Raw genomic sequence first — 15,343 nt, 5'->3', positions numbered from 1 at the left:
AAGTATCAAGTATTTTATTGTCTTATATTACTAGATTCGCATAAAATAAATCTTTCACTAAACTTAATACAGATGAGTTGTAACTCTTTTTTTTTTAATTTAAGTAACTAAAAAACCTGTGTCACCTGAAAAATATTTTTGTACACTTACAGTCAATTATAAATAGGTACATAGTATCTCCATTAACATTTTATATCGGAGATACTATTTAAAAAAAAATTACATTGTTAATAAAAATCATTTACAAGAGGAAAGGAGGAAAGTGTAGGTATATATTTAAAAATAACATTATAACTCTATTCTTACCAAATTATACATATACGACTCTACTTCAACAATAAATAAAATTAAACCTAGAACTAATTTAAACGATTAAAATTAAAAAAAAAATTGTTTTACACATTTTTCAAAATTGGGTTTTCTACCCAAGAGTTTAGACATAAGAGGCACTTAGCCGATTCATTAGTCAATCTATTGCGTTGTTTTCGAATAATTAAGCCAGCTTTCGAAAACAATCGCTCAGATGGTACGGACGTAGCAGGAATACTTAGTAAGTCTCTGGCCATTTCAGCAAGAACAGGAAATCTTCCTTTATTTACCTGCCACCACTTTAAAATATCTTCGTTGCCAGTACTTTGCGGGAGTGCTATGTAGTCATAGAATTCAGTACTTAAGTCTTTTGGTTTTGTTATGACCTTTGATTGATAATAGCTTTCGAAATTGATTTCAAGCTCATCTTGTACTTCCATGACCACCGACGATTCAGATGTACTTTGCGTTATATTTTCTACAGCTTGCTGATTTCCTTCATACTTTTTTAACAGTTTTTTAAACACTGAATACGATTCGTTCTTTAAGTCCCTTCCCCAAAGTGAGTTATCAAATGCTTCAAGTTTATGTCTTGGGTCTAAAATAAGTACTGCACAGTAAATCCAATTTGTTTGTCTGTAATGTTTTAAAATTTTATCTCTGGCCTTTTGAAATGCAGTTAAAAGTTGTTCATCTACACAGGAACGATTCGGTTTATCGTCAAGCAACTTTGATTGTAATTCGATTTTGTCTAACAGTATATTTAAACTGACTATCACTGATGGAAGCGTTGCGTATTTGTCTCCTCCAAGGTTTTCGCTTACTATTTTAAACATCTTTAAAAATTTACAGACGGAAGCTAACATCTGCCATTCGTTTTGGTGTAGTCGAAAATTGTTTAATTTATTGACACTGTCGCTTGCACATAGACAGTCGATCCCCTTTTTTAACTTTAATGCGACATCCAACATATCATGAGTGGAGTTCCATCTTGTTGGAACATCCAGAATAGGTGAAATCTGTGTAGATGCCCCAGCAGTTTGGCACGCACTTTTAAAACGGATCCGTAATTTTTCAGATTTTTTTATTTTCTTAAATATATAACGAATTTTATCCAAACAGTTAGTTGGTGTTTGAATATCTTTATCTAGAACATCGTTGTGTTCGAACTCAACCTCTTCATCTACGTTACTGCTTTCTTCATCTTCAGCCTCCCCTCCTACGTCTTCTTCTATTTTCAGAGATTTTAAGCAATCTTGAACAGCCAAGTTCAGAATATGTGCTACACATTTAAAATGTTGATTAACGTCATCAAAAGAAGGAATAAGCTTTTTTAACTCCTGCATGAACGTTGTATTTGCTGCAGTGTTGTCAACAGTTATGCCTTGAATTTTCGATGTGATGCCATAGCTCTGCAAAGATTCATAAAACAACTTGGCAATATCTCTCCCAGTATGAAGCCCATGTGAAGGTGAGAAATCGATAACTACAGACTGGAGTTGCCAATGGTCATCAATAAAGTGGGCGGTGATCCCATAATAAGATTTTCCATTAATTGCCGTCCAGCCATCAATGGTAAAAGATATTCTTGATGTGTTTTGTTGTAGTATATGCATAACTTTTTTTTTATCCTGTTCAAAACGGGACACAACCATTCTCTTTAAAGCTTTTCGTCCAGGCAGGTTTATTCCAGGTTTGATTTGATCGAAGAAGTTCCTTGTTGTTTCGTCGTCAAAAAACGAAAAAGGTAGGTATTTAGTGGCCACCCAATCAACGATAAAGTTTTCATCTTTAGGTTCATTCACGGATTTCTGCAATAAACATAAACGAGTGTAAATTACTTGATATTTGAATGTAAATTTGAATTATTTTTAAAATAAAGCTATTATTTTATTGTATTTATTTTGCTATTTATTATTTCCCAGCCAACATGAATTCACACTAAATTACCAGAGCCCGCTAATAGTTAAAATAGGATTGGAGGTCGTTGGGTAGGTACAATGAACTGCACACTAAAGGGATTACCGAATTGGGCGCTGAATTTTTTGAACTTTTTTTTTGGTTTTTCCATAAATAAACAAATTAAATTGACCTAGTCTTTTAGAAAATTATGAAATATAAAATATTTTAATTATAACTTTTATTTGTTCTTTAAGTCAATATCATTTACATTGTTAAAAAACTAAATCATTGAGAAAAGTAGTAATAGATAATGAGAAATTATCTAATTGTTTAGAATTATTATAGCAGCCCAGCGGGTAAACAAAATTATTTTTACCAACTTTACGGCAATTGAACCAACAAGAATATTAGCAAGAATAAGGAGACAATGGTTGTTAAGTGTTAAATGTTCTTTACGTATTTTATATTTTAATTTTTGGTTCCTTTCAGACTTTTGTAAGCTTTGGTTTCAAACAACACAAAAATAGAAGTAATTAAAAACTAAATTATGGACGAAAACGGCAAGAATTACTTGTCGCAGACGGAAAAGTTTTATAAAAGTAAAATGAAAGTGATAAAACATGGTAAAAAACATAAAAGGGAGTTTGGGTGTGGTACCAATTATTAAAGATAAAATGAGATAAGTTTAAGGTGGTTATGGCGCGTACAATGCGCAAAGGTACCATTTCATCCAAAAAGCGAAAATGTGTGTCGCACCTGGAGCTAGTAAGAGAGGAAGAAGAAGCCGTTATGGTAAAGTTAGGAATGACATGGCGGTAAAGAATATTTATTCTGATGTGGCTCAAGACAAAAAAGGCAAATATGTATAATGATGATGATGTAATAGAAGAGAATATATTAGGCTATTGATTATGTTCAAAATAAGATGGCTAAAAGGAACTACAACGTTCACGGGGTTTTATTGTTTCTTGTTTCATATGGTCAATGGACCTCTAAATATGAAAACACCGCGGAGTGCTTCCATTTACAGGGGTGCGTTTTTGAGAAAGGGGTGAATTAACCCCTATGAACTAAGGTGCATAGTATGAGTTCTATGCCCTTTTAGTACATACATTTCTACAGCAAAATTGTTCGAAATTAAATTTACTATTGAATTATCACCTTTTAAAGTTTAAAAGTGTTTTTTAAAAAATATAATAAAAAAATGCAAATTCATCCTTCCTCTTTAAAATGACGTTTGGCAGAGGTCATCGCTTATAACTCGACAACAACTAATTTTAGACAAATATCACAAGAGACCTTTTTTGCTCAGAATTATCCAAAGAATCTAAAAAGATCTTAATACTATCAATTTCTTTACAGGGCTTCTCATAAAGCCCTTATTTTACCATAATTTGTTAATAACAATTAAACGGACCATATTTGGGCTTCCAGACCACTTCCATTGGATTCAGCGACCCAAAAAACTTATAATACCACCATTAAATCACGGGGAGCTCGAACTTTCCCACGGGACCCCCTCTGTTGCGACTAGACAATGGATCTCGGATTTGCATTTTAGGTTAAGTAGGTATATCAATTTTCATTATAATTAATGCAATTGTTAGTACTGAAAACTAACAGCTTAAAATTTTATAATTTTACTCAGTTTGACAACATTGTTTAACGTTAAGCAATTATTTAATGCCAAATATTTATCAGATTATTACATCGACCAAAATTTTATTAAGAAAATTCCCAAAAAAACTGGTTATGAACAAAAAATTTTATTACACTTTTTTTTCCAACAATAATAAATAAAAACTGAAACATCATGCAAAAAAATAATAAAATATTATTTTTGAATATTTGCATTGTTTTGGCACATCGAAAACTTTGGCGTTAATACTTTGAATATTGACATTACAATAGTAAAATGTGTTGTTACCTTAATTGTTAAGAAATTATGAAGTGGTCCAGCTTTGCTAGTTCCAGGTTGAGAGAGCTTTGGAAAAATAGTACCATATTCCTTTGGATGTTTACTTAATAAGTGCCTTTTTAAAGTAGTTGTAACGGAAAGTTTTACTTTAAACTCACTTTTAATTTTTCGTTTGTTACATAATTTGCATGTCGCTAATTTGTTTATTTTGTCAATAATTTTAAACTCAAAAATGTAAACTTGCTCCGAAATGTCGAAGTTTCGTCAAGAGTATAATCGCCGCTAACGCTTTCAGTCGACTTAGTTGACACTTCACTATTTTCACTTGGACTTGGAGAAGGAAGATTTGTGTCCATAAAACTATCATCACTATCGTAATTAAACATTTTAAAAACGCGAAAAATTTGGAATTAGGTTCCTAAACAGAAATGGACGAACAGCAACTTCAACTTCTTTCTCAAGACGGAAAAGATTGTATATAACTATTAGATTTCTTTCCTACTACCCGTAAAATACAAACGTGCTAGTTTTCTTAAAATCGGAATTATTTTCTTAATACCTACAGATTTAGCAAAGTTTATACTGAGAAATAAGTTACAATAAAACATTTAACTGTACAGATTAACAGTAAATTTCTATTGTTAAATTCATATCATTATGTCCAAAACCATTCAAGTATGGAGGTACGAGGTAGAATCCCAATTTTATAATCCTCCATAAACTTAAACTGCCTCTTGTAACCTTCTTAAGAATTTGTTTATCAAAAAGACTAACTTCTAGGAATGCGAATATTTACATTTTACCATAACAAAAAAATATGTTCATTAAAATTTTTACCTCTTCCGAGTAACTATAGTAAAAATGAGAAGTACATAACTGCATTTTATAAATCCTATTCAAATATTTAGTGACGATATTAGGGATAATCGAAATGCAAGAATATTATTTAAAAAGGAATTTATACAGAGTGTCCGTAAAATATGTAATAAATTAGATACTTCCTTAATCCTTTTTAAAAATATCTGGAATTCGTGGAGTTTTAATTTTAATGTTCTACCTTCTACCATAAAATTTGATTATACAGGGTGATATACATTAAGCTGATATGTATGAGGTAAATGTACACTCTGTACCTACGTTGTGACATTTTTAGATCGAAAAAATGAGCTGATGTTAAAAAGGTATGATACTTGGGGTCTAACGGACAGAATTTCAAAGATATGCGCTATGAAAATAAATTTTATTGATTTCAAATTATTAATCTAAGAATTTGAAAGTAATCCAGTAATTGATACATGACTTTATCTTAAATTTTCACACTCCCACGTCTTCCAATCCACCTGTTCGGAAAAATTTCGTCTACGTACCTTGGAACATCTACAGCATAATGCGGAGGCGCAATATCCTATTGAAACCATAAACTTTCATCAAAACCTCCAGGATTAATTCTACTGGGAAATAAATAAATTAAAGTAGGTGCGAGATACCCCGTTAAAGACTGATGTTATGCGACTCGTTTCAATTACCTTTGAAAAGTAGGGTCCGATAATTGTTAGCCCACATATTTACCTTTTGCAGGTATTGTGTATGAAGCTGTTATATTTACAAAAAATCCGATGGCGTCATCACCTTTATGTGTATCACTCTGTGTAATTAAATTTGGTTGTAAAATGTAGATCATTAAAATTAAAAATCGACGTGTTTTAGATTTTTTTCAAAAGACTTTTAGTTTAGGAAATATCCCATTTATTTAATACATTACGGACACACTGTATATTGCAAATACATATTTGTCGTCTAAATTACTTATTCTCAAACAAAAGTATCAGTGGTATCAAAAATAAATAGAAAAAATATTAGAGTATTAGCTAAAATATTGACAAGCTCGTTAAGGAAAGCTCGGCTCGTTTCCAATTCAGCTCGGCTCGGCTCGAAAAAAATTTGGCTCGGCTCGCAAGAAACAAACAGGCTTGAGCTCGAAGCTCGGCTCGTCAAACGAGCCGAGCCGAGCTAAGCTCGAGCTTGTGTCCATCCCTAATGGGCACCAAACATGTTAATCTGGTCATGCACAGAGACTTATACTATAATATGTTATATCTCATATTGCTCACTATTGTAATGAGTGAGCCTGCATACACGAACTATAATATATTATTATGGTTCTGTGTATGCAGGCTCATTCATTACTACTGTAGGGAACAATATGAGATGTAATATTATGAGATATACCTATTATATATTATGGTATAGTTCTCCATGAGTGCCAAGTTTTAAACTTGACTGATAACAACTAATGGATACCCTTTTATCCAAAATTTTATGAAAATTTTGAATGGTCATATTGGTATTAATTCCACAACCCCTTCCTATAACAATAGGCCCATTGTTGGATGTTATTGCAGTAGTTCTACTGGAAATACTTACTAAAATTGTATGTATCTGCATCACTTAGAAGTCTACCCAAAAAGCTATTAATACTCTCTAAACCAGCGGTTCTCAATCTTTTTGAGTCATGTACCACCAAAAACTTTTTATTATTTTTGGTACCACCTAACTGAAATACCTATCTAGCTAGGTGATCTATTTAACTATAATAGTGGTGCTGATTTTGGTTGTTTTTGCATTTTGGGTACCACCTGAAATAATGATATGTACCACCAGTGGTACATGTACCACAGATTGAGAACCGCTGCTCTAAACCATCATTAATACATCTTGTATACATAATAGGATTTTTTTCAGAATCAGATATTTTATTAAGATTTACTTACCATGCCCTATCTATGTGCCAGGCACTTAACAGTCTATTAGGAGCAATACCCATTACATTTGACGAGGCATTGTAAAAGGTGTCGCTTATGCCTGATATGAAAACATTTGACTATACATATAATACCAACACAGACATGTATTTAAAAAAATTGGTAAATTAAAGTAAGTATCTTTTCTATTTGAAAATAAGAAAGCAGTACAAAATCCATTCCCAAATTCATCTTTTACTAATACTGTCATAAGTTCAAAGTCATAGGAATTGAGCCCATGAGTTCCATGGATTGTGATAAAGGATTTACCAAACTTAATTAACATTTCCTTTTGGCACAGCATTAAGGAAAATAAGACAAAAATCATAAATGTTAAATTCAGAATGAATATCCATTAGTATGCCCTGTTGTTTGTAAAATAATATTGGACATGAGTCTGTAAGCATTCAACCCAAAAATAAACACTGGTTGCATCATCATTGTACATATACCCATCTTTCAAATCAATGCCATAAGAGAGTTTAATGTTTGTGATATCTTTTCTTGTAAGTAAATCAATTCTTTTTAATTCGCCTCCTATGCTATTATGCTATCCTGAACAGTCTGAAGTTTACTAAAAAAGTAAAATATAGGTATAGGAGAATCAAACACACTAGTTTGAAATTGTAAACTGTAGTAAATATTCATGAGTAATATTTAAAAAGTGGTTTAGTGGTAACATTCTTGTTTTAAATTATATTGCAGGACCTCATAACTGAAAAATTTGTATAAAATGAGTTACTTTGGTTTTCGCTTTAGAATAAGTGTATCAGCACCTATTAAACAGCTTTTAGAGCTGGGAAAGCCTTTTGGAAGCCTTCCGGAAACTTTCCCAGCTGTAATCGCTGTTTAATAGCTGCCGATACACTTATTCTAAAGCGAAAACTGAAGTAACTTATGTTAAAATTTTTTCAGTTACGAAGTCCTGCCTTTCCACCGTCGATATGCAAATATTGTACTTACATTTTTGAAGAAAGTCTCAAAATGAACGTTGAAGAGATATTTATCTGGTTTTGGTATTTATGTAAGTGCTCTATATCATCCTCATGCCCTTAATGTGTTTTAAAATTGTGCTCTTTCTCTATCTTGTTTTGTAAAATCATTTTTTGAGGATCACATACATATACATTCATAACAAGATGTTTCATGTTCTTGTACTCTTGTTCTCCATACAGTGCAAATCTAAAAAAACAACATAACAGGTGATTAAATGGGCAGTTATACTACTTACAGCTTACTTTGTATCTAATATGTTATCTAGTATTACTCTATTAGTATCTACCTACATAAAACTATCTTTGAAATCTAAATTTTTGATATCAACATCAACCTTAATACTTAAAAAATAAATAATAATGTGGAAGTTACACGTACCTACCTAAAAGTTTTTGAATTGCAATTTTATCAACTGGAAAAGACTGCAACATAATGAGTTTGAAATTATGACACAGCACAATATTTATTGTTTCAATTTACATGTAAATAAAATAATAATAATCCTAATCACTTGTAAAAGTAAGGTTAAGATTTTTGACTTGAGAAAACAAACTGTCAAATTTAAAACCAAACTGTTATAAAATTTTAAAATTCCCGCTAAAAGGAATCTGGCAACATTGCCGTCGTTTGCTGCACATTTAGGGCCGGTACTTTATGTCCCGGTTAAACCTCGGTTAGCTAACCGGGGTTTAATCGGGACAGAAAAGTACCTCATAGAGCCTCTTGCGTTGTAATAAAAGCAATTATAATTATCATTATAATTATTTATGAATATAATAATAAGTATAAATTGCGTTTATGTCTATGTTATGCATATATTTCTGTCCCGATTAAACCCCGGTTAACTAACCGGCTGTTAACGGAGACATAAAGTACCGGCCCTTAATCTCTCCCTGAGACGGGGCCTTAACACATAACATCTGATTTTGACAGTCCAGTGATCTCTTTTATAATAGGTTAGTTAAAATCACAGTTACAGTTAGTTATCTAGTCTAGTCTTAAATATTTCATTTTTAGATGTAAGGATGTAAGTACTATGTCTAATTATTGGACAAAGTAACAGAATTAACGAAATAAGGTTAATAAAACTTCTATATTATATACGATATTTACCGGGCCTTACAGTGGAACACTGACAATTTGCATCTGTCACTGTCACTGTCAATGTACAAGTTTCTGTTTCAACGTCAGGTTATAAATCATTTTGCCAAAGTAGCCCTGTAAATTTAAATTATTTACAAAATATTATCGATATATTCTGATTACTTCAATACGTATTATACGCTAATCATTTCAATGAGATTACTTGTATAAACAGTTACAAATAACACATCTGAATGCTTAATTCTGAAATAAACACCATGTCTGGAAAAACAACTATAAAAGGAAATCCATCTCAGTATGTAAAACTCAATGTAGGGGGTTCTTTACATTACACCACTATTGGAACACTGACAAAACAAGACACAATGCTTAGAGCTATGTTTAGTGGCCGGATGGAAGTTCTCTCAGACTCTGATGGTAAGAATATATCATTTAACATTTTTTGCTTTCTTAGATCTCAAGTTACAATTAAGACAGATTATTAGTTTTATTCCTCTATTAAAAGTTTAGATGTAGTGGATGCTCTTCTTCTTAGACCTTTCATTCTGTCCCTAAATTGTCATTCCATCTTTTCCTTGGGGTGTCCTATACTTCTTCTGTCCAATGGTGACTTGTCTCTGGCTATTCTTACTATCCTTGATTCAGACATCCTGCTTATGTGTTGATTCCACTCTTCTTTTCTGCCCTTTACCCAGATATTTATATTGTCTACCCCACATATGCATCTGATTTCCTCACTTCTTATCCTGTCCTGTAATCCTTTTCCAGCAATCCTTCTTAAGATCCTCATTTCGTTGGTCTCTAGATGTCTTTGTGTTTTGCTTGTATCTGGCCTTGTTTAGCCCTCTAACACTCTTAGGTGCTTGTTTTTCCAAATTGTGTCGTTTAGACTCTTCTTCGATATTGACAGTGGAAAGGCAGGATCTTGTAACTGAAAAATTTGTATAAAATGAGTTACTTCGGTTTTCGCTTTAGAATAAGTATCGGCACCTATTAAACAGTGGTTACAGCTGGGAAAATTTCCGGAAGGCTTCCAGAATGAAATCTCAATTGAGATTTGATTGTTTTTATGTTTAGTGGAAATTTGAGTTCGATATTTTAATAAATAATGATCCGATCCACATTCTTCCTAAACTTCTTTTATTTTTAGGGTGGATACTTATAGACAGATGTGGCAAGCATTTTGGCACAATTCTAAATTTCCTAAGAGATGGGAGTGTTTCACTTCCAGAGTCCACAAAAGAAATAGCTGAACTTCTAGCTGAGGCTAAATATTACTGTATAGCGGAATTGGCAGAATCCTGTAATAAAGCTTTAGCAAAAAAAGAGAGAGGAGAAATGGAACCAATTTGTAGAGTACCACTAATTACATCACAAAAAGAAGAGGAAACACTAATAAGTTCTACAACAAAACCAGCTATTAAATTACTGATAAATAGGCATAATAATAAATATTCTTATACTAGTGCTTCTGATGATAATTTACTGAAGAATATTGAACTTTTTGATAAATTGAGTCTATGGTACAGTAACAGAGTACTCTTCTTGAAGGATGTTATAAGTACTAGTGAGATTTGCTGTTGGGTATTTTATGGTCACGGTAAAAAGGTAAATATATATTTTTCGCCAATCTAAAGTAGGGACATCTAATGTTCCCGGATAGTTATCCAGTTTCATCGACTTTAAGTTGTTCCATTTTTACAATTTTGTAATGTAAATTTCATATTAAATCCAACCACTGTTTGGTTCTGGGGCTATTTAGCAAGTAAAATGAGTTCACTGAGGATGGCCTGCTAAGCTCGAAAACGTTCGGTCCGATTTTTTAAATTTTAATTTTTAATTAAAATTACAAAATAAGAGTTTTATATTGACGTTAAAAGTTATTTATTAGAAGTTGTTTCTCAAATGTATTCCTATTTCAACAGACCTTATTTTTAAGTATAGTCAGCTCGAAAATTCGCCAGAAAATTTAAACCGAATATAACATAATTCAGTTTGGCAACATTGTGTGAATACCAAGTCCTCTGATATCAACAAAACCTTAATTTAGTCCAGACAAATTAATATATTTCGTTACCAACAAAAAGGAGATATTTTAACCAAATAGCGTTTCAAAAATGATGTGCAGAATAATTTTGATTTCGGTTCCGCTAATGAAATTGTTTTTTTTGTCCTTAAAAGTAGAAAAAAAGTTAAATTTATCTTGCTTAATATTTTATTGTCTAATAATTTTAACTATTAGTCTAAGAGCTAGTGAACCCTCCAACTAACGGTCATCCTGTAAGGCTAGAAATTTGTCTAGTGATAATTCATAGCACACCAAGGCTAAAAACCATGACCTGGCAGGCCTCAGCGGTGCACGTGTATCTATCAGGTGAATCAAAAAGTACAAATTTAGGGGGTAAAATAAACTTTCTCCTATAAGGTTTAAATTTAAGTATGTGTTTGAGTAAGTCATTTAGAAGAAATGTGTACAATGACAGGCGATTCTGAAGAGCATAAGACCTTGCCAGGCGAGGGGAAAGATTAGGGGTTTTTCCTAAAATTATTCTTTTTGCATCGAACAAATTTTTTTTGAATCATTCCAAACAAAAAAGGTCTTTAGTGGTTTTTCTCTTAAGTTAATAGTTTTTGTTATATAAGCGATTGAAAAATTTTGAAAATTGCGAAATCAGCCATTTTTAACCCTAAATCGGACATTTATCTAAAAATTTCAATGTTGCCAAGGTACGCAGATATTCTTTAAACATTGATTGATGAAATCCCGAAGAGTTTTTTGCAATAAAATATCGAAAACCCCTTTGTTTTTTTAATTGCTAATCAAGCGGGCACGACACTATAGTTAAGTGAGGACGTTTGAGTTTGCATAAATTCATTATCTCGAGAATGGGCAAATTTCAAGAGAAATCCTCAGACAGGTCGATTTTTATTTTTGAATTAGGACTTTTTGGCATATATATAATACTAGTGACGTCATCCATCTGGGCGTGATGACGCAATCGATGATTTTTTTAAATAAGAGTAGGGGTTGTGTGATAGCTCATTTGAAAGGTTATTTAATTCTCTATTCAGTAATATAAACATTAACATAATTATTTAGACAGGGTGTACAAAAAAATTTTTTCTTCTATTTGTCAAATTTAATCAAAGTTAATTTAATAAAAAAATTTTTTTTGTACACCCTGTATAAATAATTATGTTAATGTTTATATTAGTGAATAGAGAATTAAATACCCTTTCAAATGAGCTATCACACAACCCCTACTCTCATTTAAAAAAATCATCGATTACATCATCACGCTCAGATGGATGACGTCACTAGTATTATGTATATGCCAAAATGTCCTAATTTAAAAATAAAAATCGACCTGTTTAAGGATTTCTCTTAAAATTTGCCCATTCTCGAGATAATGAATTTATGCCAACTCAAACGTCCTCACTTATACTACAGTGTCGCGCCCGCTTGATTAGCAATTAAAAAACAAAGGGGTTTCCGATATCGTATTGCAAAAAACTCTTTGGGATTTCATCAATCAATGTTTAAAGAATATCTACTTACCTTGGCAACTTTGAAATTTTTAGATAAATGTCCGATTTAGGGTTAAAAATGGCCGATTTCGCAATTTTCAAAATTTTCAATCGCTTATATAACAAAAATTATTAACTTAAGAGAAAAATCACTAAAGACCTTTTCTGTTTGGAATGATTCAAAACACTTAAAAAAAATTTGTTCGATGCAAAAAAAATAATTTTAGGAAAAACCCCTAATCTTTCCCCTCGCCTGGCAAGGTCTTATGCTCTTCAGAATCGCCTGTCATTGTACACATTTCTTCTAAATGTCTTACTCAAACACATACTTAAATTTAAACCTTACAGGAGAAAGTTTATTTTACCCCCTAAATTTGCACTTTTCGATTCACCTGGTAGATACACGTGCACCGCTGATGCCTGCCAGGTCATGGTTTTTAGCCTTACTGTGCTATGAATTATCACTAGAAACATTTCTAGCCTTACAGGACGACCGTTAGTCGGAGGGTTCACTAGCTCTTAGACTATATACTAATATGCAAGTTTACTACTAATAACTAATCTACATCATTAATGGTATGTTAAAATATCGGCAAGCTCTTATCTTTAAAGGTGGCGTATCGAATTTCTTTAACATTTATACCAAATATTGATATAGCCACTTTTTTGCGTATTCTGACAAAGTTCCCGCATTCTGACAAAGTTCCGTTTCTACTATAACAGATCTGCTCTATTCATTTTGAATTAAGTTTTTAATTTTCTCCTATTACTCATTCTAGGTATCAGAAGTATGTTGTACTTCAATAGTATATGCCACAGATAAGAAACACACAAAAGTGGAATGCCCAGAAGCAAGAATATATGAAGAAACATTAAATATTCTATTGTATGAAAGTAGAAATGCTCCAGATCAAGAATTGATGCAGGCTACATCAACAAGAGGAGCAGTTAGTGGTATGTCTTCTTACACAAGCGATGAGGAAGAAGACAGACCAGGTAATTAATTACAAGATTATTTTGGATTTTGGAACTTATTCTTTATTCTTAACGATAAAGTCATTAGTTTTCGAGATATTTGAAGTTATAAATAAAACGGCACAGTTATTTTGATTAATGTAGTGTATTGTACAAATATCACGAACCCTAATTTATTTATTTATTTATTTATTTATTCACGGGCAAGCCCTATTCAGATATAAATTTTACAGTGTTCTAAATTATATAACATAATTATACAATTATATAACATTAATGTTAACCAATTAGATAACATAAATTATCGTAATATAACATAACAAAGTGGTTTGAGGAAAAATAATTCTATGAGTAATACAGTTACAAAAAAGAAAAAAAAAGAATAAGATAACATTAGGTCAGTACAATTACAAACAAAAGATATCACCTAAATCAACTCGGAAATGTTCCAAGGTATAACGGTTTTAAGTTATCTAATACATACAGGTCATGTAACACTAATCACAATACAAAAGCTCTGGCCGAACATATTAAAAAGTTAGGGAAGAAATTAGGTTTTTAAAGCGGGAAACTGATATATTAAAAATTTCGAGGTTATTTAATGAGTTATCTAATCGAAGAGTTCTAGGAATAAATGTGTTGTAAGAATAATTGAATCTATGAAAAGAGACAAAAGGTTTGCACCTGCCTAGTCGAACGACTGGGGACAAATAGAGATATTTTGGAGAGAAGTTTGGGGCAGTTACACAGCCCGTTGATAATTTTAAATAAAATAATTAAGTCTCTTTGTTTTCTGCGTACCTCAAGAGGAGGTAAGTTCAGTATGCGCTCTAATACAGAATAGTCATAGTATACATGCATCTTAGTGGCAGTATATCTCAGAAAATTGTGTTGGACAGTCTCAATTTTCAGTTTATGAGTAAAGTAATAGGGGGACCAAATTGTGGAACAGTAATCGAAATGAGATCTAACCAGGGAGAAATAAAGAGATTTAATAGCTGAGATGTTTGTAAAGTCTCTAGTGGTTCTTTTTATAAAGCCAAGCATCTTCATAGACTTCTGTATTGTACTGGAAATGTGTGATTTATAGCTAAGAGCGGAGTCAAGGATCACACCTAGATCCCTAGTTTGAGAGGCAGAATGTAAGGTCAGATTATTTATACTATATTTGAAGATGATTGGATGATGAGTTCGGTGGAAACGAAGAATATGGCATTTGGATGCATTCAAACACATACCATTTTGCATACACCAGTTAGATAGGCGATCAATATCACCTTGTAGACTAAGGGCCGGTTGTTTGAACGCTAATCAACATTGATCACTATCAAATATTTAATTACTGTCACAACTGTCAATGTCAACTTTGGTTGGGTTGCTGAAAACATAGTTAATTATAATTATGAGATTAGTTAGTCAATTAACATAACAATTATTAACATAATTGATTAAGTAATTTCATAATTGTCATAAATAATTATGTTTTCGGCAACCCAACCAAAGTTGACATTGACAGTTGTGACAGTAATTAAGTATTTGATAGTGATCAATGTTGATTAGCGTTCGAACAACCGGCCCTTAGTGAATCAGCCTCACATGTGATTATTTTAAAACATTTTAAATCATCAGCGAATAACAAAGTTTCACTTTCTTGGAAACGGGGTATTAGATCATTGATAAATATATTAAACAACAGAGGTCCCAAGTGTGATCCTTGTGGTACACCTGAGGTAACAGAGATGGTATAAGAATAGTGATGATTAACCCTGACAATTTGCGATCTTTGTGTAAGATAGCTCTTGAGCCACTT

At 32.1% G+C, this 15,343-nt stretch overlaps 1 protein-coding gene and 1 long non-coding RNA gene across 2 annotated transcripts in view; one reads left to right on the top strand and one right to left on the bottom strand.

Moving 5' to 3' along the window:
• Positions 1–6,413: 6,413 nt before the first annotated feature.
• LOC126882061 (uncharacterized) lies at positions 6,414–8,772 on the bottom strand. Its single transcript, XR_007697110.1, has 3 exons — positions 8,305–8,772; positions 7,894–8,112; positions 6,414–7,504 (listed from the first exon to the last, which is right to left on the bottom strand). It is a non-coding gene; the product is annotated as an uncharacterized LOC126882061 (long non-coding RNA).
• Positions 8,773–8,842: 70 nt separating this feature from the next.
• Positions 8,843–15,343, top strand: part of LOC126882060 (BTB/POZ domain-containing adapter for CUL3-mediated RhoA degradation protein 3) — a 34,399-nt gene continuing 27,898 nt past the window's right edge. Inside the window, exons 1-3 of the mRNA XM_050646887.1 lie at positions 8,843–9,447; positions 10,181–10,638; positions 13,338–13,554. Of these exons, the coding sequence (XP_050502844.1) occupies positions 9,264–9,447; positions 10,181–10,638; positions 13,338–13,554 (859 nt within the window). The 5' untranslated portion in view covers positions 8,843–9,263. The remainder of the gene's footprint in view (positions 9,448–10,180; positions 10,639–13,337; positions 13,555–15,343) is intronic.

This window comes from Diabrotica virgifera, chromosome 3 (assembly GCF_917563875.1).
Source record: "Diabrotica virgifera virgifera chromosome 3, PGI_DIABVI_V3a".
NCBI classification, from domain to species: Eukaryota; Metazoa; Arthropoda; class Insecta; order Coleoptera; family Chrysomelidae; genus Diabrotica; species Diabrotica virgifera.
The sequence above is the reverse complement of the archived record's forward strand: the minus strand, read 5'-3'. Positions and strand labels throughout refer to the sequence as shown.